The 24,484-nt window shown below is 34.1% G+C and overlaps 1 protein-coding gene across 1 annotated transcript in view; it reads right to left on the bottom strand.

Moving 5' to 3' along the window:
* Positions 1 to 24,484, bottom strand: part of DNAH12 (dynein axonemal heavy chain 12) — a 151,200-nt gene that overhangs the window by 6,591 nt on the left and 120,125 nt on the right. Inside the window, exons 57-70 of the mRNA XM_064496402.1 lie at positions 23,054 to 23,268; positions 22,139 to 22,331; positions 20,602 to 20,794; positions 19,483 to 19,655; positions 15,584 to 15,724; positions 10,366 to 10,524; positions 10,059 to 10,203; positions 6,117 to 6,267; positions 5,640 to 5,893; positions 5,318 to 5,458; positions 4,147 to 4,284; positions 2,618 to 2,851; positions 2,153 to 2,341; positions 255 to 358 (exon numbers count right to left, since the gene is read on the bottom strand). Coding sequence (XP_064352472.1) covers positions 255 to 358; positions 2,153 to 2,341; positions 2,618 to 2,851; positions 4,147 to 4,284; positions 5,318 to 5,458; positions 5,640 to 5,893; positions 6,117 to 6,267; positions 10,059 to 10,203; positions 10,366 to 10,524; positions 15,584 to 15,724; positions 19,483 to 19,655; positions 20,602 to 20,794; positions 22,139 to 22,331; positions 23,054 to 23,268 — 2,430 coding nt within the window. The remainder of the gene's footprint in view (positions 1 to 254; positions 359 to 2,152; positions 2,342 to 2,617; positions 2,852 to 4,146; positions 4,285 to 5,317; positions 5,459 to 5,639; positions 5,894 to 6,116; positions 6,268 to 10,058; positions 10,204 to 10,365; positions 10,525 to 15,583; positions 15,725 to 19,482; positions 19,656 to 20,601; positions 20,795 to 22,138; positions 22,332 to 23,053; positions 23,269 to 24,484) is intronic.

Here is a 24,484-nt window from a genome sequence, read left to right as displayed (position 1 = left end):
GTGAGAAATGATTAATGAATATTTTTTAACCAGTAAAAGCAGACCTGTTTTTCATCATCATTTTTACATTATAAAACATTCTCTCCCTTCTGGAGCAACTTTAGATTGATTAGGCAACTTTAAAAAAGGAGAAAAATTCCAATGAGATGGCAGGTTTTAGTACTTTCTTCTTGAAATTTTAATTCAATACCGGTGTATCTTTCTATCAACTTTGGTTGGTAACCTTCTGAATCACTGGGTATAGAGCTTCTTACTTGTTAAATCTTTCCATTTCTTGTACTAACACAGTATTCATGCTCTCTTCATATCTCACGGGATACTTGAATAGTGCTGATTCAATGTCAAAATCATTTGGTAGCTAAGAGAATAGATTTTGAAGATCATATATTATTCTCAGAATGAATAATCAGTTTCACTCAGCTATAATATCAGTAACAGCTAACATTAGGCAATTATTATGTGCCAAGCATTATGCTAACTGCTTTCCTAACATCTCATGTAATCCTTACCATACACACTTAGGTGGCTATTATTATCTCCATTTTACAGATGAGAACATTTAAGTACAGAGAGGTTAAGTGACTGCCCAAGGGTACAGAGCCCGAAAGTGGTCTGTTTAATTCCACAGGTATCTAACACTAAGGCCTATGCTCTTTACTACAGGATATAGCACTTCACAGAAGATATACATTTCTGAAAAGTTGTGTAATTTTCTTTTGTAAATTGAATCTTATTTTTCATTAATAAAACTGATTTACCACTTCATAACTGTTTTATATGTATGTCCAATAAATTATCATCTGGCTCCAAAAAGCTTTGCTTATGCCACTATCAAATAACTAATGTGTAAATGTGGCAAGGTTCCAAGTGTACAGCGAGAGAAAAGTGTCTGATTTCAACGAGGTATCTCAGAGATGCTGGAGGAGAAGTGATGAAGGGAACTCTGGGGCTGATGATCAAGCCCCAAAACACTGGAATTCACACTCTTAAGGGGGCAAAGGCGTTTCTCTATCAGGGAAGTCCCAAACTAAGAAAGCTGAGCTGCCCAGACTGTCTCCAGGTAATGGTCCCTGGGTAGTACAAAAGAATTCTGTGAAGTCACACTAGGTGGTGTCACTCAAGGCACCTTTAGCTCAGCACAAGCATTCTACCCCAATTAAGTCTCATATGCCACTGCCAGGTAACTTCCTGTTAGGGATCTTATAAGAGCCACCATTCTGGGAGGGCAAGAACTTTTCCCCGAAGAGATAAATCACAAGCAGGAAGGGGCCAGGGGTGAGAAGAGGCAAATGGCAGAGCAGCAGTCCAGGGGCAGAGGTTGGAGGAGGCTAGTTTGCTTTCACCCAGGAGTAGCAGGAAGTGTTGTTCCCTTTTTTTCTCCAGTGGCCACAGCCAGGCTTCAGGTCAGTAGGTTCTCCTTAAGGAGTCGTGTAAGGCAAGGCGACCAACTGGGAGAGTAGAGTAGGTGCCACCCATGGGTCAAGGCAGATGGAGTAGGGGTCAGGTTCTGCTCTGTCAGAGTGACTGACACTGAAATATGTGGATAATTACTGTATTTATCCTGGAGGGGAGTTGTGAAGATCTGTTCTTAGGACCATAAAGTCCTCATAGTAGTTCTATATTGAATGTAAGACACAGAAAAAAGTGAGAACTTTTTTCATCCCACTTTACCAAGAGAGCTAAGTATGTTGGGCTGTAGTATGTGAAAAAAAAAGCTGTAGCAGCTAATTTAGTGTCAATCTTATCTCCCTGTGCCTCCTCACTTCTGAAGGTATAAATTAAAAATCATTCTTTTCTTGAACTGGCAAGTTCAGACCATTTCCTCCATTTAAAAAAAGTAGGTCCACTGTCTTTATTTAGAAATGATAATAAACCATGTATTCAGTAGTTCTTCCACAACTGTAGTTGCTAAGAACTTAATAGTTGCCAGGCATTATGCAAACCACTTTAAATTAACGATCTCCTTGTTCACGAGAACCTTATATAGTTGCAACTATTATCACTACTTTACAGATTTGGAAACCAACGTTCAGAAAGGCAAAGTATCTCGCACAAGGTCATAATGCTGCTAAATGGAGTTTGCAGATTAACATTTCAGTGCCATTTTGATTTATATTATATTACAAGTAACACATCTTAAGCTAAACTTTACCTTCTTGAGAATATCTTTGGTAATTTCTAATAAAATCTGGTCAGCACTTCCTGAGGATCCTGTCTGCTTGGAGCCTCCTTGGGTGAGGAGCAAGGACTCAAAGAGGATTTTCGTTTGTTGAAGATCTTTGGAGATATCAACATTTTCATGTAATCCAAATATCTCAGGGTGCTGAGTAAATGGAAGTTTCTACCAGAAAACAGATTCAACAAGCATCACATTTTCACTGGATATGTTAATAAGGCAGACACATGCAGACCAAAAAAGGTTAAAAATCAACTAAATATCCAACAACAGAGGAATCAAACTTTCCCAATTTTCAGTAATTACTAGAAACAAAATACACTGAAAGCTGATTGAACCACAATACTTGTCTAATCCTATACATTATGGGGAATCTTTCACTGTTTGCTTTTTAGAAAAATCACACTTGAATCTAACCCTTTTTTCAGTAACATCAGTTACCTTAATGAATTCTATGTACTCATTGTAAGTGCCTTTGGGAGGTGCAAAATAGTTTCCACTGGGAGAGAACTTATAATGAGAGTTTTCAATTATGTGTAGATTATAAAAGTCAGCCAGCATGGTTAAGAGGAGACGTCTGTCCCAGTCATCTGTCACTCTTCCGCCATAGTTACACTCTCCAGTCAGGTAAGAAATAGCTTCAAATGGGATTGTATCATATTCATTTATAAATAACTGGAACAAAGGAAAAATGAAATGAGAAAAACCTTAATGTCTTTCACTTCATTTCCATTTTAAGATGGCCTTAAATATCTATCAATCAATCATATCAATCTATACACATGAAAGTGGAGTTGGAAAAATTATCATGGGTTGTTTTGAAGCCCCATGTCTTAAATCATAAAGTCCCTTATACAGCGAAGAAGCAGAAAAATACAATATTCCGTGGTTGTCTAGTTGTGTTAATATATAATTGGTAAAACATGACAGAAATAATGGGGAAAATGTTAGAGTTGGACAGTCCTGACTTCAAATCCTACCTCAAATTCTGAGGCAAATTTACTTCTTAGCTTTGGTTTTTCCAAAATAGAGATAATATCCACCTTATAGGGTTGCTGTGAGGATTAGAATTCATGCAAGTAACATAACTAGTTCAAAGCCTGTTACTACGAATTTATAGTGGACATTTATTCCCTTTTTCTTTGGAGGAGGGCTGCTAACCATCTCAGGTATCTCATGTTTCACACTGTGAGTCTACAGAAACTGAAAAAGCTGACCACTCACTTTCTTAGCCTCCCTTACAGCTAAAGCCTAGGCTTGTGACCTGGGCTTGGAAGCTCAGATGCAGCCATCCTAGACTGAGCTGGGGTTTAGTATGCAAATGTGCAGGTACAGCAAAGAATCTTTCTGATGACATCAGAGAGTGTGCAGTAGATCAGAGCCCGTGTGGCAGCTATGAGGGCTGTAGTGTCTAATATTTAATAAGGATAGAGGGACTGCTCTTACCAGACATGGTGTGATTCCGGATAGGACCCTTGGCTCTGTAGCTACCTTGGTGATTCTGTGACCTACCCAATATTTTTACAATAAATTCCTTTTCTACTGTTATTGTTGACTGATAGAGCTAAACTGTAGACTTGACTGAGTGGAGGCTAAAAGGATCATGAGGACATATATAAAGCCAACCCTGAAGAGAGCACTGCAAAAAAAAGGAAACAGGGTCTTTGATGACAATACTTCTGTTGATTCAACCAACTCCAGAGTCTTTCCTTCCTTTACACCTCTTTTTTACGTGAGATAAAAAAGTTCATTATGGTTTAAGCCAGTTTTGAATCAAGTTTCCCATTATTTGCTACAGAAAAATTCAGATGGAGATTATGCTTTATAAACCAAAGTTATAATTATTATTACTATCTCCCAACTATTAGTGATATTGGGAGAACCTAATAAGTTAATCTAAGCAAGGGGGATTTGCCTAGGGCCTGGTACACAATGATCCTCCATCTAGGTTACTTCCTTTCTAACCTTACCTGCAGTTGTCGAATACTGATGCGTAAGTCTGATTCATTAAATCCATATGGGATATTCCAACCAAGAGGACCAAATTTCTTTCTCTCTTGCACAAGGGCATGGAAAAAACAAACTCCAAATAGCAACTTCTCCCATGCCTTATAAAAATATACAACAAGAAAAAATTCTGATCAGATTTCCATCATTAAAATGTTTATATGTTCATTGCCATATTACCAGTTCCTAGAAGGATACCTCGCAACTAGTAAGAGTTCAAGAAATATTTATTGAACAAATGAATGAATGGATGGATGGATGGATGAATGGAGGTACAGAAATATATTCCTGCCCTTAAGGGGAAGACAACTGAGTATAGGAAACTTATCTATAAACCTGACAGACAATTAATATCTTATCATTCCTAAATAATTCAAAAGCCAAAAATGTTAGTTTACCTGTGACAATATAGATCATATTTACTTTTAATAGCCAAATGATAACAGTTCAGATTATTGCTTGCCCAATGGTCATAAATTAGCCTTGTCAAAGGACATCTCAGCTATTTCTGGTAGACTTACAAAGGAGTTTTACATGTGTCTACAAACCAGTCAGGTACAAAAACCCTAGGGCAATGGTTCCCATAATGTTTATACTTTTTCCTGTTTCTTAACTGGTAAGAATTTGGGCAGGGAAAGGGAGTGCTATTTATGGGGACACCTAAAGTCCACAATACCGTGTGCAGAACTGTTTTATATGGATACATTGAAGAGTGTTATTAATATGTCAAAATATCATTAGTAGAATTTAAGTTTCATGAAGACAGATTTTTTTTGTGGTGGTGGTGGGATCTATTTTATTCTCACTGCCTTTTAGCTAGTACCTAACACACATATCTGTTGAAAGAATAAATAAATAATGTGAAAATAGATTGCTACTCTTGTATCTTAACCGTCTTTACAAAACGCACTTTTGGACTTTTGTACAAACTAAGATACATTCATTCAATAAATATTCGACTATCTTCTACATGGGAAGCAGAACACAAACTATCGGGAATAAAATGATGAACAAGATGGGTATAATTTCTGTCTTCTTAGGAAATGCTTAAAGTTTAACATTAAATAAAGTATTTATATTTTCATATTTTCACTATAAAAACACATTTTAAAGGTTCCAGAAGTTGAATATTACCAGTTCCTTTCCCTCGCATCCACTGAAAAACTGAGGATCAGAAATTGGATCTGTGAGATATGACTGGAGGAGATTTAGCCGAAGACCCGTAGGAGGTTCATTAGTCATTTTTACTCCATTCTGTAAAATTGTTACTGGGAACTAAGACAAAATAAACAGAGTATTACTCAAGATAACCAACTCAAGTCCTAAAAATGCATACACTAGTGGTATAAGGGAGGACTCCAGAAGTATATTTAAATCTTCAAGGTTAAGCATTTAAGATATGCAATGTAACAGATAACCAAATAAAAGTACTAAATTCCATAGGAAATATACATACTTTGGGAGATGGATAACTTGTGAGCCAAAGCCTAAAGGATGAGTTACAGACTTCAGGGGTAAAATCTTCACATATTTTTTCCAAAATGGGCATCCAGGAGACAGCAAGGTGACAATTTTGTAGGCAAACCCAAGTTCCTTCTTCTGTTGCTGCTTTAATCATTTTTGTTGCAATTGGTCCTTGTCCCTGCCCCAGTGAAATAGCTTGAAATTTATTTCCAGACATAGCTTTATCATTTGCAAATTTCAGCAAGCCTAAGAGTACAGGAACACACACACAAAATGGTTTCACTGTTTACTCTAAAATTATAAAATATGCCTTACGTTTCAATGTATAGGTATTTAACTGCGGAAAATCCTAGTTACCTTTCCTTATAAATACCAGATTTACTAACTGATTTATAATCAACTAAGAAACAGATATTGAACAAGATGATTTGTTTATAATTTCTTAAGTGTTAACAGAATATGCACTTACTGGCCATGGGATCTGCTCCTGGAGACAACACAAAAATTAAAGGAATAGTGCAATTTGAATCCAAGTAACTCTTTGTCAAATCAAATGATGGAGGCTCTACAAACTTTTTCCCTAGTTTGTCAGTTACATAATTAGTTATAGCTGGAGTTATCTGTTTAAGAGAGAAAAGATATGATCTTTAAAGAAATTTTTATTTCATGTAACTTTGATTATTACTGAAAACCAACAAAGAGTAAAATATAAGTCTAATGGACAAGAAAAGCATCCAGCATATCATAGACAAAGTGCAAATTTTTCTAATACATAAAAACATCTATAAACTGATGGGACAAGACTAACAATCCAAAAGAAAATGGGCAAAGAAGATAAAGTTTATAGAAAATGAAATAGAAATAGATCTTAAACATATGAAAAGATGCTCAACCTCACTTAGTACAGCAGAGACTGCAAACTGTCCCCATTCTGTGTCTCCTTTTGGTAACTGAACCCCAAGTTTACCCAACCTTTCTTGCAGCTAGATGTGGCCATGTAACTAAGTTCTGGCCAGAGAAATACAAATAGAAATTACATATGGGGCTTTCAGATCCTATTTTTATAAGAAAGCTGGTTGCCTTCAAACTCTCCTTTCCTCTTCAACAGAAGTGGTATCATGAGCCAGTTTAAATTTTGCTAATGAGGACCACACTTCAGGAGACTTCTCTAGCATGAGAAAAGGAATGTGAATCTCTGGATGATCTCAAGAGCAGAGCTGCCCTGGCAACCCTCAAGCATTTGCTCAGGGCTGTTAGGAGAGGGAGAAATTAACTCCTATTTTATTTAAGCTATTGTATTTTAGGTCTCTTTGTTACAGCAGCTTAGTCTATACCCTAATAATAAGAAAAATATAAATCATAGTTATACTTAGATACCATTTTTCACCTATCAGATTGTTATATAAATGGGACAAAGATAGCCTTTGTGTATTCACCCCTAATTGTTTCTGTTTCACAGTGGGCTGAAATCTGATAGCTCAAAAGCCCACTGCTACCAAAGTCAAATTTTACACATTCAATTGTTTTAAACCTAGCCCAAGTCAGCAGGTTTTTTTAGCCATTTAGAGCCTGCCTATTTTGCACCCAACATCTGCTAGTTATAAAAAAAAAAAAAAAAAAAAAAAGCCCCAGGACATAGAGACCCTAAGCTGCTGCTCCCCTTCAGAGTTCTGATCCAGACTCCCAGCCACCATTCTGATGAATAATGTTATCTAGATACCACACAAGTCCCCCCTCAGTTAGGAATTCCCTTGCCTTCCCCTCTCCTTCAGAGTAATGGACCTCCCCTCCTCACTCCCAGCCTCTGGACAGACTCCTGATGTGAGAGAACAGACTCCTTCCTCCCCAACAAACTGGTCAAAGCAATATCCAGTGAAACTCATGTGTGCTACTGTCACCTCGATCAGCCCCAGAATCCTCAAACTCCCTGCACAGAATGCCAAAGATCCAAAAGTTTGGCAACATACTGTGTGGGCTAAAGCACAGGTAAACAGACATTTTCATACACTGCTGTGGAATCTGGTATAACCTTCATGGAGGACAGTTTGAAAATATCTATAAAATCAGAGGGCAAATTCACAGACACAGCAATTTTATTCCCAGGATTTTATTGTGAGAGATAGTTGCACATGTGAGAAATAACTTTTGAATAAGGTTATTCATTGCAGCTTTTTAATAACATAATATATAAATATTATAAAGGTCCAACGATGGAAACACATTTATATGTGCATAAAAGAATAACAAGAAGCAGGTAACATTAACTGCCTAAATGAAGTATGTTGAGTGACTGAGAGATGGAGACTGGAGGTACACTTTTCATTGTATTCATATATTCATGTGACTCAAAACAGTGCATCAGTTTTGAACCACAGGAATATATGACTTACTTATAAATTATATTAAAATTAATTAAAAATGAAAGAATGCATCTTATCAACATTAGCAGCAGAAAATAAGTACAAAGAGATGTCACACATTATCCTCTACATGCCAAACAACTTTTTAAAGTGAACCTGTAGGAATTTGATGGAGGGAGGAATGATTATCACAGGCTTCTGCAGTCCTATAGGGTTTGTGGAATGCATGGGAAGGATGAATGGAGGCTTCTATATGAGTAATTTCATGTAGTTGTGAGCATTCTGTAGTTTTAAACAGTAGGAGTTTTAAAGAGAAGATAAGAATGGAATGGCAGAAAAGAGATCTGGTTAGCCAAGGTAATAAGACTGCCAAGCTGTAATTTTGTCATTATTCTACAGGTACTGACAGGCTGGCTACTGAAGGTTTTTTAAAAAGGAGCTCACAAGGATATAACAGTTTTTCTTTCTTTCTTTAATAACTTCACATGAGCAATGATGAAATCTTTTTCATCCTTTTACCATTAGCACTATGTATAGTTTCTACCTAGCACAGTAGATCTTCAGTATACATTTTAAGGAAAGGGAGATGCTAAGGACAGAGAGACCTTGCTCTCCACTACTCTGTGCACTGGTCAGGGGCAGTGCTCCCTGAGATGATGTAACTGTGCTCAAGTATGATAGTTTTCTACAAAAAAAGAACATTGTTCCAGTAACTTAACATAAGAAAAGATTATAAGACTTTTCTATAATATTTTGATCCTTCATGTAAGACACACTAGAGAAGAAATGGAGACTTAAGCAGACCTCGAGATGGGCTTTATGATGGTTAATTTTATATGTCAACTTGGCTAGGGCACAGTATCCAGATATTTGGTCAAATACTAGCCTAGATGTTGCGGTGAAGATATTTTTAAGACGAGATTAACACTTAAATTAGCAGACTTTGAGTAAAGCAGGTTACTCGCATAATGTGAGTGGACCTCATGCAATCAGCTGAAGGCCTTAAGAGAAAAAGACCGATTTCCAATGAGGAAGAGGGAATTCTGCCAGTAGACTGCCTGCCTTTGGACTCAAGCTGCAACGTCAGCTCTTCTGTGGGTCTGCAGCCAGCAGATTTTGAACTTGCCAGCTTCTACAATCACATGAGTTAATTCCTCAAAATCTCTATTTTTATCTGTCCTACTGATTCTCTTTCTCTGGAGAATCCTAACACAATTTTTAATTGAATTTGGTTTAATTCAATTAAATTCAACTCAATTCACAGACATTTATTGAGATGTCCTACCATCTGCCAGGCACTGCTTTAAGACCTGGAGATATTGAGCAAAATAAGACATGGGTCCTGACCTCAAGAAGCTCAGAGCCTAGTGGGAGACTCTAACAAACAAACAGACAACTATGTCCAGGAGCCAATCAAACAGTACAGGGCCTTCCAGGAAGTGGGAAAATACAATCTGCAACCAAGAGTAAAATCAGTCAACAGAAATAGATCCAAACATGATGGAATTAGCAGTCAAGGATTTAAAAACAATTATTATAACCGTGTTCAAGTATTTAAAGGCAAACATAAACAGAATGAAAAGAAAAATAGAACATATAAAAAAGTACCAAATGAACTTTCTAGAAATAAAATATATAGTAGCTAAGAAAAATTAACTGGATGGGATTAATAGCAGCCTAGACACTACAAAGAGGAAATCAGCAAATTTAAAGATAGCAATAGAAACTGCCCAAAATGAAGCACAGCGATACAAAAGATTTTAAAATAATTAACAGAGTATCAACCACCTGATACATGGTATAATATCAAGAAGTCTAATGCATAACTAATTGGAATTATGGGTGAGGTGACAAAAAAAATATTTGAAGAAATGGTGGCCAAAGTTTTTCTCAAGTTGAGGAAAACTATAACCCTATAGATCCAACGAACTCAATGAACCCTTTGAGCATCTGAAATAAGGCCTAAAGAACCAAATAACAACAATTTTAAAACTAGTACTTCATATATGGCAAATTATCTAGGTTCCAGATAGAACACATTTGTATTTTACCTTATCAGGTCTTAAGCACCGAAGAACTATTATTTTCTGTAGTTCATTTAGCCTAGTATCCATTGGTACTGGAAATTTAGCATTGTGTGGCTCTTTACTGTCATAGATTTCTCGCCATTCAGTTATATTGTCACAAAAATGATTCCTAATGGAAAGAAAAACATCCTGTCATTGGGAAACGATTTTAGAAGAGATTGTTCAGTGAGGAGATGAATTAAGACAGCTATAGAAGCATTTAAAAAAAACCACTAGATTACAAATTTACCTATCACTAGTCAGTGCTAACTCATTATGTTTAAACAATTACCTGAGTCCTTTGAAGGCAGGAAATTCACTTGCACGACAAATTTCCTCCCAGCTTTTATCTTGTAGCCAGGTTGGATCAGGATTTTTCTCAGCACTCTTAAGACTTACTCCTCCAGTTAAAAGAAACATCAGTTCCTGATATTCAATCTCTTTTTTTGCCCTGTGTTTCCAAAAGAAGGACTCTTGTAAACTGTTGTTTTAAAATTGAATGAAGTCAGTGTCTACTTCTATAGCCTGGATAAAATAATCAGGACTGACTTACCCTACTGCTATAAACAACTAGAAAACTGGGGGGAAAAATCAAAGAAACAACCATTTTTTGGAAATTATATAATAGCCAGTGCAGGACTGTGGTCTCTGAAAAAGGAGAGACAAATAAGGTGATTCCTGTGATTGTCTCGGCTATCTGCCTGGAGGCACATTCCAGACTACAAAGCAGGGAGGCAATAAAAACTGGAATTTAAGAGTATTGCTGAATTGAAAAGACAGAGATCAGAGTTGAGGAAGGCTGAGATGGCTGGAATTTGTGAGAAGAGTACCAGAAAGGAGGGAGATACATGGAACAGGAGCTCCAGAAATCTGCATATGTATTCTCTTGATTCTATTGCTAAATGCTAAGTTTTGTATGAGTAGGGTAAAACTCCAGGAGGCCAGGCTAAGAATATCTGGGGAGCGGTAAACTGAGTAGCTGCCAAAGCTCACACAGGACTGAAGGTATGAGTTCTTGCCAACTACAATTTGAATCTTTATTGAACACCAGAGCAATTCATTGGTGACATTGGAGAGATCACACTTTAGTAGTGAAGCTAACTGAGCTTTAGAATAAAGTCTACAGTAAAACTGTTACAGAAAGCCTATAAGTAAGACTTGAAAAGATCAAACTAATTCAGTGTAATTTAAGTACCTGCAAAAGTAAAGTTTAATGCTCTTTAAAGGAATTTTTTAAATTCCAGCATTTACCAATGTAAAATTCACAACTTCCATAACAGAAGAAAAATACCAATAGATACAGGCATAGAAGTGACAGGGATGATACAACAAACAGAAAAGAATGTTTTAAAAGCTATTATAGATATGCTGAAAGGGTGAAAGCAAAACATGGACATAATGAAGAGAGAAGTTGGCAATGTAAAAAGTAACCAAATGAAACTTCTAGAAATAAAAAATTAAAATCTGAAAGAAAAATGCATTTGGCCTTTCCTCAGATTTACAGAAATTAAAAGTATTCATTACCAGTAGACCTACACTATAAGAAATATTAAAGGAAGTTTTAGGTAAATGGAAATTTGAATTGACAACAACAAAAATAAAATAGCATCAGAACTGGTAAGTACATAGATAAACATAAAAGACATTTTTCTACTATTTATGCCTCTTTAAAAGATAACTGACCATTCAGAGCAAAATAAAATGTGCTGTGGGATTTATAACAAATATGACATGTATGACAACAATAAAACAAAAGCTACAAAGGGAGAGATAAAAGTATACTGTTTTAAGTTCTTATACTATGTATACATATATGAAGTAGTATAATTTTACCTGAAGATAGACTATGATAAGTTAAAATGTATCCTATAACCGTAAACAAGTCACTAAACTAATAAAAAAAATTATAGTTAATAAACCAACAAGAGATAAAAGAGAATCATAAATACTTTAAAGAAAAACAGAAAATGAAGAAACATGGAACAAAGAACATATGAGCAAAACAAAATAAATCATAAGATGGTAGATTTTAAATATAACTCTATATATTATCTCATTGAATGTAAATGGTCTAAACAATTTCATTAAAGGCAGTGATTATCAAATTGGATAAAGCAAACAAGACATAACTACAGACTGTCTACAGATACAGTTTAAGTGTAAAACAAACAGGTTAAAAGTAAAAGTATGGAAAAATACATACCATGATAACACTACTCAAAAGGAAGTTAGAGGGGCTACCATAATATGACACACAGTAGATTTCAGAGCAGTGGGTATAAACAGGGATTTTAAAAAGTCAAGTCAATTTACTAAGAGGATATAACAGTCCTAAACATTTATACATCTAATAATAGAGCACCAAAACACAAAGCAAAACTGATAGAACTTCAAGGAGAAATCTTTATAGCTAGAGATTCCAAATCTCCCTCAATAATTAAATAAGTAGATAGAAAATCAATAAAGATATAAAAGATACATAGACCAGCTTGACCTATTTGACATTTTAGAACATTCCACCCAAGAACAGCAAAACACATTCCTTTCAAGAGCACATAAAACATTTACAAACATAGATCATATTCTGGGCCTTCTAACGTCTCATTCTTAAAATTTCTGGAATAGGAAAAACTATGGAGACAGAAAGCAGATCAGTGGTTACCTGGGGCTGAAAGCAGGAGTAGGAATTGCCTAAATTGGCAAAAGGAAATTTTTTGAGATGATGGAAGTGTCCTAAAACTGCATGTTGGTGATGGTTGGACAATTGTATAAGTGCACTAAAAATCATCTAACTGTATTCTTACAATGCGGAAACTGCATAATATGTCAATTATACCTAATAAAGCTGGATAAAAAGGAGCTCTTTATTGAGTGATTTTCATTTATATTAGTAGAAAAAGTTGCAAAATAACATTTACAATGTGCTCCCTTTGTATAAGAAAAGAAAATAAGAAAAACATATATACAAATATATATGTGTGTGTGTGTATATATACACACATAAATATATTTTTGCTTCTTTTTACAATAATTTAAGCTTAGAATTAAATGGATTGATTTAGTCACTGATTACATACACCTGAGGAAAGAATTAATGAACTAGAAGAATAAAGCTTTGAAAGGCAAAAGGGATAGAAAATACAGATGAGAGGGTAAAAGATATAGGAAATGCATGATTAAGTCTTAAATACATGGAACTAGGAAAGGAGAGAAAATGAAGAAGTAGTATTTTTTTAAATTATGAGTATTTTCCAAAACAGTTAATAATAATAACAGATTCAAGAAGCCCTATGAATCCCAAGCAGGATTAACCTCCTCCCTAGAGATGAGGCAATAAAACCATCTTTGTTCACAGGTGACATGATTGTCTATGTAGAAAATTTTAGAGAATTGACCAAAAAACCCTCCTGAAACTAATAAGTGATTATAGCAAGGTTTCAGGTTACAATGTTAATATACAAATGTCATATATATCAGCAACAAACAAGTGGAATTTGAAATTAAAACAATATCATTTGCATTAGCACCTCAAAAATTGAATCTAACAAATTATATACAAGATCTATATGAGGAAAACTATAAAACTGTGATGAAAGACATCAAAGAAGAATTAAACAAGTGGAGAGAGACTCCATATTCATGGATAGGAATACTCAATATTGTCAAGATGTCAGTTCTTCCCAACTTAATCTATCGATTCTATGCACTCCCAATCAAAATCCCAGCCAGCTATTTGGTGTATAACTGACAAACTGATTCTAAAGTTTATATGGAGGGAGAAAAGACCAAGCATAGCCAACACAGTATTGAAGGGGAACACAGCTGGAAAACTGACATTACTAGACTTCAAGACTTATGATAAAGCTACAGTTATCAAGACAGTCTGGTACTGATAAAAGATTAGACATGCAGATCAATGGAACAGAGCAGAGAGCCCAGAAAGAGACCCAAATAAATACAGTCAACAGATCTACAGATTCAATATAATCCCAATCAAAATCCTAGCAAATTATTTTGTAGATGTTGACAAACTGATTCTAAAGTTTATTTTATATGAAGAGGCAAAAGACCCAGATTAGGCAACAAAATATTAAAGAACAAAGTTGGAGGGCTGACACTACCTCACTTCAAGACTTACTGGAAAGTTAATCAAGTATGCTTACTACATCAGGTAATCAAGACAGTGTAATAAAGACAAAAGAATAGATAGTTCAATGATACAGAATAAAGGACCCAGAAATACACCCATATGAATACACTCAACTGATATCTGACAAAGGAGCAAAAGCAGTTCAATGGAACAAAGATAGTCTTCTCAACAAATGGTGCTGAAACAACTGGATATCCACATGAAAAAAAAAAAAAAGAATTTAGATCAAGACCTTACACCCTTCACAAAAGTGAACTTGAAATGGACCATAGATTTAATGTAAAATGTGTAAGTATAAAGTAAAGTAAAGTAGAAGACAACAGGAGAAAATCTAGGATGCCTTAAGTATGGTGATAACTTTTTAGATACAACACCAAAAACATGATTCATGAAACAGAATTGATAAGGTGGACTTCATTAAAATTTAAAACATTTGCTCTGCAAAAGACAGTCAAGAAAATGAGAAGGCAAGTCACAGACTGGGAGAAAATATCTGTCAAAGATGTATCTGATAAAGGACTGTCATCCAGCTCAATAATAAAAAATGAGCCACATAACTGATTAACAAATGGACAAAAGACCTAGCAGACACCTCACCAAAGAAGATATAAACATATGAAAAAGATTTTTAATATCATATATCATTAGTGAATTGCAAATTAAAACGAGATAACACTACACATCTATTAGAATGGTGAAATCCAGAACACTGACAAGGGCAAATATTGGCAAGAATGTGAAGCAACAGGAACTCTCCTTCATTACTGGTGCAATGCAAAATGGTACAGCTACTTTGGAAGACAGTTTCTTACTGAACTAAACATACTCTTACCACATGATCCAGCAATCACACTTCCTGGTATTTAACTAAGTAAGTTGAAAACTTATGTGTTCACAAATGTTTATAGCAGTTTTATTAATAATTTTCAAACCATGGAAGCAACAAAGATGTCCTTCAATAGGTGAATAGATAAACTGTAGTATATCCAGATAATGGAATATTACTCAGTGCTAAAAAGAATGAATTATCAAGCCATGAAAAGACATAAAAGAATCTTAAATGTATATTACTAACTGAAAGAAGCCAACTTAAAAAGACTATTTCTTGATATGAGTGGTAGTTACACAGATTTTTGCTTTGTACAAATTTACTGAACTGTACAGGAACATTCTGTGAGCTTTACTGTATGATCCAAATTTTAAAACTCAAACACCAAACCACCAATACTAATGTAGAGAAATGTACAAATAAGACCATGAATTAGACAGAGCAAAAACATGATATCCTTCTGTGAGAAGCCATTGATTAGGTTTTCCAGGCAGGTTTTTTAAACAAAGAAAGAAAAAGCAAATAACTTACAAAAGAAGATTGGCACATAATAAAAAGGAAAACAGCAGCTTGTCCTTCTCAAATAGTGATCGGCATATATTACAATATAAGTTGTATGTGAAGTGGTCACTTAAATATCGCAGACGCTTTTCCAAAATTTTGGATTTATTACTAAAAAGTTAAAAAAAAAAAGGAAAATATATTGAGTCAAATAAAACCAAGAAAAAAAATAAGTAACATAAGAATTAACATACAAGTTGTTTTTATTTTATCAAAATAACCACTGTTAAAGATATTAAACTACACACACACATACACGAGTGCATATAAAAATAGTGAAACCTGAATAAGGTCTCTGGATTGCACCAATGTGAATTTCCTGGTTGTAATATTGTACTATAGCTATGTAAGATGTTATCATTGGAGGGGAACCCTCATGCACTGTTAGTAAGAATGTAAATTTGTGCAGCTACTATGAAAAATAATATAAAGCTTTCTCAAAAAATTAAAAATAGAACCACCATATAACCTAGCAATTCTACTTCTGGGTATTTAGCCCCAAAAAACCTCTAAAAACACTAATTCAAAAAGATATATGCACCCCTATGTTTACTGCTGCCTTATTTACAGTAGCCAAGATATGGAAGCAACTTAAGTGTTCATCAATAGATGAATGAATAAGAAGATGTGGCATATACACAATATATACTTAACAATAAAAATATTACTTACCCATAAAAAAAGAAAATTTGCCATTTGCAACAACATGTAAGGAACTAGAGGGTATATGCTAAGTGAAATAAGTCAGATAGAGAAAGAAATACTGTATCATCTCACTTACATGTAGAATCTAAAAAACAAAACCAAGGAACAAACAAAACAACAAAGAAACAGACTGACAGATACAGAGAGCAAACTAGTGGTTGCCAGAGGGGAGAGAGTGGAAGCCAAATAAGTGAAGGGGATTAAGAGGTACAAACTTCCAGTCATAAAATAAACATCATGAGATACAATATACAGCATAAGGAATATAATCAATAATATTTTAATAATTTTGTATGGTGACAGATGGTTACTAGACTTGTTATGGTGATTATTTCTTACTGTATTTAAATGTCAACTCACTAGGTTGTACACCTGAGACTAACATAATACTGTACACTAACTATACTTCAACTAAAAAAAAGATTTTAGCACTGGAGAAACTGGGTGAAGGCTACACGGGACCTACCTGTACAGTTTTGTATGTGTTTAACTTCTTGTGAATCTATATGTTAAAAACAGGGTATAATTCTACGAGAAAATGAAATATGGTTTACACATCTATTTTCAAAATTCTAAACTTCTTATTGTACTCCAAAATGACCAAAAACAATCAGTTAATTTAAAAACACCTATTGAATCTTGTAATAACCTTTAATGGAAAAAAAAAGAAAATGAATATACGTATGTATATGCATGACTGGGGCATTGTGCTGTACACCAGAGACTGACACATTGCAATTGACTGTACTTCGATTAAAACAAACAAACAAAAAACCACCTATTGAATCTCTGTTAGTGTGAGGATCTATGCTGGGGAGGGAACTGTAAGAGATAAAGATTTATGAAACATTTACCTGCCCCAAAGAAGCATAAAATCTAAATCAATTTCATACGTTAAAGAAAATTTATAAAAAGCCAGAAAACATGTGAACAGAAATGGTTACTTCTGGAAGGAGTTATGACTGATACTTATTTTCTTCTTTATACTCTTACATGTTTAAAATTTTTGGAATAAGAATATATTATTTTCAATTTTTTAGTTTAAGATTTTTTTACTATACTTGTGGGAATGTAAAAATTTTTCAGTAATACTTAAGGGATTGTAAGATGATACACCCATTCTGGGGAAGTTTGGCAGTTACTTTTTTAAAAAAACAAGCAACAACCATATGACCCAGCAATTGCACTCCTAAGCACTTATCTTGGAGAACTGAAAAATTATGTTCACACAAAAACCTATACATGCATTTTATAGCAGTTTTATGCATAAAAGCCAAAAATTAGAAATAACCCAGATGTCCTTCAACAAGTGAATGATGAAACTGTGGTACATCAACATCATTAAATAACTCTCAGCAGTGAAAAAGGAGCAAACAACCTGAATGAATCCCCAGATAATTACACCAGTTAAAAAAAAAGCCAATCCCCAAAAGTTGCATACTGTGTGATTCCATTATGTAACATTTTTAAAATGACAAAATTACAGACATGGAGAACAGATTGTGATAGTCAAAGGTTAACGATACGGTGGGGATGGGAGGGAGGTGGGTATGGCTATAAAAGGGCAACACGGGGATCCTCATGGTGATGAAAGTGCTCTGTATCTTGACTGTGTCAACATCAATATTCTGGTTGTGACATTGTACTACAGGTTTTCAAGATGTCACCATTGGGGAAACTAGGTAAAGAGTACATGGGATCGCTGTACTACTTCCTATAATTGCATGAGAATCTACATTTATCTCAAAATTAAAAGTTTAATTTTTAAAAACTAATACTTGGTTTCATGGGAATGGGATGAGAGGGTAGGGGATGGTGACACTTCTCTAAGCAGACCTTCTTGTATAGGATTAACTTTTGGAGTCATACTGATGATTTATGTGCTCAAAAATACAATAAAATTATAATAAACAAGGATGAAGGGGAAACTCTAAGATGAAATACAAAAATAAACAAACTACCCTAACTTTATTTCACATGAATAACAAACATCACTGTACTGAAGGGGGAAAAACTAACTCCAGTAACTTTTCAATATAGTATTTTGTGTAGAGAAACAAAAAAACTGTGAGTTTCTGTGGGAGCATATTCATCCAGTTCTCTTTAGGAAATACCCAAGAATTGCTTGATTTGCTGGACGTACTTAATCCTCTGGCAAATCTATGTTTAATATTTTGAGGAATTTCTAAAATGTTTCCAAAGCAGACGCACTATTTTACAATCCCACTAGCAGAATATGAGGGTTCTGATGATGTCACATCCCCATGGACACCTGTTATTCACATTTATGTCAATTCAACTTGAATATCCTCATCATGTCGGTTGTGTTAATTCAAATTCTAAATCCCAACTGGGAAATCACTCAGGAAAGATTGCTCTACCAAGAGCCCAAGTAGAACACATACGGTAGGCTCAAATCATACTTTTATTTTCCTTAACAAGTTACTAAATGCCAGACATTGTTTAATAACACTTTACAAATATTATCTTTTTTAAACCTCACAACAATTCTTAAAGGTAGGTACTATTATTATCCCTATTTTATAGATAAAGAAAATTGAGGCAATTACAGAAAGGTGTACTGATGTGCCTATATTCAGGTAGCTACTACGTGGCAAAACTGAAATTTAATCCCTTACAACAGTCTAACTCCAAAAGCTGTGTACATTCATTAATTGATTACAGTGAAAATGTTTAGCAAATGATTAGAAATGTGGGGCTGAAGCTTTTTAGAGACCTCAAGGCTGGATAAAGATATACTGGAGTTTCTACCAAAGATAGGTCATGTGCTTTATCAAAATACTTAAAAGAGAGGGGTGGAAAGGACTAAAGCCAATCCCTCTATGCCTAAATCTTGAGTACAAGTGAAACAAAACTTAAAATAGAAAGGAGGCCTGCTTGTTTTTTCCTCCATCCCTTCCTTCCTTCCCTCTTTCCTTCCTTCTTTTCTTCTTTCCTTTATTCCTTCTTTCTTGCTTTCCTTCCTCCCCTCTTTTCCTTTCCTTCCTTCTTTCCTTCCTTCCTTTTTACATTTTCCATATTTTTAATGTTCCATAATGAATATGTATGACATAAATAATAATAAAAGAAGTTACATTATTTTTAATGGAAAGGGTGGTGAAAATCCAATCTAGGGAGGATGAATGAAGCTAAAGAATGTTTACCTGTCATGGATAGAGCTGATATAAAGGTTCACAAACCAGGTGAGCGAGTACTGGTACATGGGATCAATGTTAGCCAGGTCTGCAATGCTAAAGAATAACACTGAGGAATGTTTAGCGATGGGTCTATAGCCTTCTCGAGACTCTGCTATTTTGAGCTCTGTTTTTTCTGCAATCTAGAAGAAGAGAAAAATCAAGATTAAGAAAGAGAAAATGTGTTTTAAGTATGTGGTTTTTTGTATAATGAAATTTATAGTAAAAAATACCCCTTGATCAGTGACAAAATTACAGAAGCATAGTTTACATGAAAGGACATTTAGGTTCCTTTTTATTTTTAATTACCCCCAGTATTAAGATGTGTTTAATTCATGGGGTGGGCCAAGGAGAACTGAAAAGTCTGAAAATCAATACAGTCAGCCTGTAGAAGTCATTCTTCATTATCACTTAATTGTGTGAACTTGGGCCTTAACTACTTTTCCTGGGCCCTAGTTTTCTTGACTATGAAATGCTCAAGATGACTAAAACCTAAAGTTTCTTCCACCTATAACATTGTGGGATTCTAAAAAAAATGCAATATTTGGCTGTGTTAGATAAATTTGTATTAAGTACTTTATTGTGTGTGTCTTCCTTCCACTACATACCGCCCCCAACTCTCCCTCTCTCCCTGACAAACAAATGACAAGGCAATGTCAGAAGAACATTCTTATTAATTCCTGGAACCACTTACTGTTCAATTAACCAGCCATTACATCCACACATCTTAAGTTCTAACTAGAAACAGAGGTAAGCTAAATTCCCAAACTTAATTTTTAGGAAGAGTCAACTAAAACTTGAAAAAAACGGACTAGATTGCCCTACCTATACAATAATGAAAAAAGATATTTAAAAAATTTTTCATTCCAAATTTATTTCTTCTGTGTATAAATACCATGTGGATAACACCAGGTTTTGAATAATTCAAAAGTAAAAGATATTCTCTAGTGAGTTTAAAATTAGTTTCTATATTTTGGTATTTTATGAATTGTTTTTATTTTCCAGAAAGTCTAACACAGTACTTTCCTTAGGGAATGGAAGCAAACCGGAATCTTAAGAATCAAAAAATTTCTAGGATTCTTTTTTCACCTGCTGTTTCTTTGTTATCTCATTGGACATCAATTTAGCAGAGTCTAAGACTTTAATTGCACTTTCATCTTCTAAAATGTTCCCTTCTGAAGATGATAATGTTTCTAAAATTTTTTTCTCTATATCTTTTAGCTGTTTCTTATTAGCTGCAGACTGAAGAATAAGAGCATTTCGTTCCTCTTCTAATTCTGGTCTAAAAGAGATTTTTAAAAAGACATTTAGTCTAAGTTTGTAGTATTTTACCTAAATTCACAGCCAAATATTAGATATCACAGTTTTTAGACATTTAAATAATATCATAGACATGAAACATAAATTAAGATGATTAATCTCTTTATCCTAACCTAGGGAAATAAGTACTTCCATACAAATAATAATTTGAAAAATTCAAGCAAAAAAAGCATTAATTACATATAAGTAAAATATGGCAAAAACATATATTACAGTAAGTCTAAGAATATGCTAAGTTCATCCACATGGCTTAGCTCATTATAGAAGACTAAGAACTGGAGAAGAAAGTTAGAATATGAAACTTATCTATTCCTTGGCTTAGTCATATCCAGTCCCTTTTTCATCATCTCTTCTACAATAGTAGACATAGAAAGGATGACTCATAATACAATTAGCTCTTCAAGTAAAAGACAAAATTGGCACTTACATCCTACAGAGATGGTATGAAACTTCAAAATAATATAATTCACCATGTTATAGAATATGTTATGACATGCTTCTGTCTTGGATACCATGCAAATGGAATCAAATACTGGAAATAACACAAGTCCTTCATGGTACATATTTTCACTTATAACTTGATTTCATGTAACAGATTACTTGATAGTGCTATATTAAACTTCAAGTGAAATCAAAGATTTCCTTCAGGAAGTAATTCTTTACTAGTAGCCCTTGCAGGTACCATAATATTTTTTCTTATTTAAAAAATAACACATAATATTTTTTCTTATAAAAAATAGTAATGGAAAAATACATAAAGTATAAAGAAAATAATAAGAATTACCCATAATCTTACCAGCCCTAAGGATAATCACTGTTAATATTCTGGTATATTCCTTCCAAATCTTGAGTATAAATGGATATCTGTTCATACGTTAAAATTTTTAAACAAAATATTATCCCTACCATATATAGTTTTGTATCCTGCTTTTTCATTCTTGCCCTAAGTATGTTCTAATTTCTTTAACATCCTGTATATAAGTCTTTGAACACATTTCTGATTTTGTTCATAGCATACATTCCATTTTTGGTTCAAACAATCAGATACAAGTCAGAAGTCATGGCATGTCACCTGAATCTTACTACCCCTACTAAAAGGCCAGTATAACACGGTTCGCTTATGACTTACTTGTTGGCTACTTTAAATAATTATATAATTATTTAATGTATAAAAACTATAAAATTATTTAACTTATACAAAATATAAAAATTTGACAAGCTTTCAAAATAATCACATAACAAAAATATTAATGGCCTACTAATATTCTTCTCTAGACCATCTGGAAGCATCTAAGACAATACATACCTCTCCTTTGCAACAACAATACCTAGTAACTGATCTTCAAGTCCTTCTGGAGTTATCATGAAGTTGAGCAAAGATAGCTTGGTAGCCAGCTCTGGCATGTAGTGTGGATTTCTTAGTTTTGTGGTGATATAAAACTTGAAATCAAAGGAATACTCAATAATGACCTCACCAAGTCTGATGCAATCAATGCCACCTATATTTCAGAAAAAAAAACACATAATAAGTAAGCCAAAGTTACATAGCCCTTCCCTCTATGTTAAGGCCTTCCCTAGGTTACAAGTAAAAAGTCATAAAGTAATTTAAAATAGAATATAGGTGTGACATAAGTCACAGACACAGAGGTAAGTAAGCAATTATACAGCAGGACTCATTCTGGGATAGTATAAGATATTTTTTCTGATTGTCATGGAACCTTCTAAATCAAGATTTCTTTTCATCCAATTTCCTCTATTAAGTTTCAGTAACAATTTCAAAATTATATGTATATGACTAAGGCCTTAACAGTACTAGAGTTTGGCAGAGATAAAATTTTTATAAGCAGAAAGATGTAAGGCGGGGAATGTTTCCCTAAGTCAACTCTTGGTCCACAGTAACTATTACTGTTTGTAATAAGGGACTTTGTGTGGTCCATGGTCACAAGATAAAGGAATTTCAGGCTGGTTTCAACTTTACGTTCTCTACTGAACAGCAGTTTAGATTAACAGTGATTAAGACAATGAAGGGAAGACAAAGTATTCATTTTTGAATATCTGTGCTTGTTCCAAATTTCCTTCCATGCATAACAGTGACACAGAAGCTCTGAGTTATTAACATTATTATTGAATGTATGCAGTGGGTTTTTTTTTTTTTTTTTTTGGTCTCAAAGATAATCCAATCATCTCTCAGTTCTACCAACTAATATTAATTGACTTTTACCTTGTTTAAAAGTTTGTCTAAGTAGTAAAGGCTCCAAAGATGGATCCAGCTCTTCACCAACATTTTCTAATAGAAGTGGAGTTCCAAACTGAATACAGTTTTCCAGGGTTCTCATATAGTCTGAATCTGATAGCTTAATAACACTGAGCTGATTTTCTTTCTCAGAGTTTTTGATCCACTTATTGGCTTGACCCTGGGGGTCAATCATCAAAGGCCTAGAATACAACAAGAAAATTCCTGAGGGGAATAAATACATGTTGAGATTTCTTGAAAATTATATAATTTAAATAATAAACATCACCCTCAATTTGTACAAAGTGTTTCACATACATTATCAGGATGAATTTTAATAAAAGTCCTGTGAGAAAGAAGTGAAAAGCAGTTTTATTCTCATTTATTTTTGAAATGAAGAAATTCAGTCTCAGGGAGTAAATTGCCCAAGGTTTCGAGATTTAAAACTTAGTTCAATGTCAGAAGTAAGACCTTGTGAACCTATAAGCTGTACTCTTTCCAATATAACACACTGTTTTCATGGTAATTTTAATACATGTCAAAGTTAACATAATATAAAAAATAATCTTATGATTTGATAAAAATTTAAAGTAAGAGATCCATTAGTCTATAATGGATTTCCTTAGGTTATAAGCAGAGCCATAAACTAAGTTTCCAAGTTTAGTCTGGTATATATTTGACATCTATTTATTTTTTCTATGTAAGTATGGTAAAGACTTTGGGTTCAAGGACATATGATTCATGGTTTCAGATTTTCAAAATATGATGCGCTTTCCCTCTTCTTCAGTGATGATGCTGACTGTCCTAGGTACCTTTTGTATTTAGCACTGTGCATTAAATTATCTTTAAAAAATATTAATACCGAAAGGGGAGTTTTGATCCGATGTCACTTTGGCTTTCCCTGTCTCCTTGTTTCAACAGCTTCTAGGGATAAAATCCCTTTTTCTTTTGCCTGCAAATAAGCTCTTTAATCAATTCTTTCTAGACCACTCTGTTTTTTTCTTTTCTTTCCAAAAGACAAAACAATCCAATACTAGCTGAATTACTGTTTTCTTTTTCAATTCAAATCATACTGAAATCCTACTGAAAGCACAAAAAGGTCCAGATACTAGTTAAAATTTACTTTTGTCATCACAGCAAATAGAGGAAAACTGTTCTGGAAATCAGAAAGTTATTTTGCATATAAGTGCTTAGAAGTTGCCCAGGAATTAGACTAGTTGCTTTCAGTACCTTTTAAGGCCCTGTTTAAAGGGACTTTTTTTCTTCCTTATACAGTCTTATTATCAGAAAAATACACTATTTATTCATTCCCCTGCAAAAAGTAACAATTTCTGTAAGTTAACATTTTTAAGGTTAATCAATGTTCTTGGTAATGCCTAAATCAATCAGTATTCTCAGTAATGCAATAATTAGAGATTC

The sequence above is a fragment of the Camelus dromedarius genome, chromosome 17 (assembly GCF_036321535.1).
Source record: "Camelus dromedarius isolate mCamDro1 chromosome 17, mCamDro1.pat, whole genome shotgun sequence".
Lineage (NCBI taxonomy): Eukaryota > Metazoa > Chordata > Mammalia > Artiodactyla > Camelidae > Camelus > Camelus dromedarius.
Note: the sequence above shows the minus strand (reverse complement) of the source record. Positions and strands in the feature narration are given on the sequence as shown.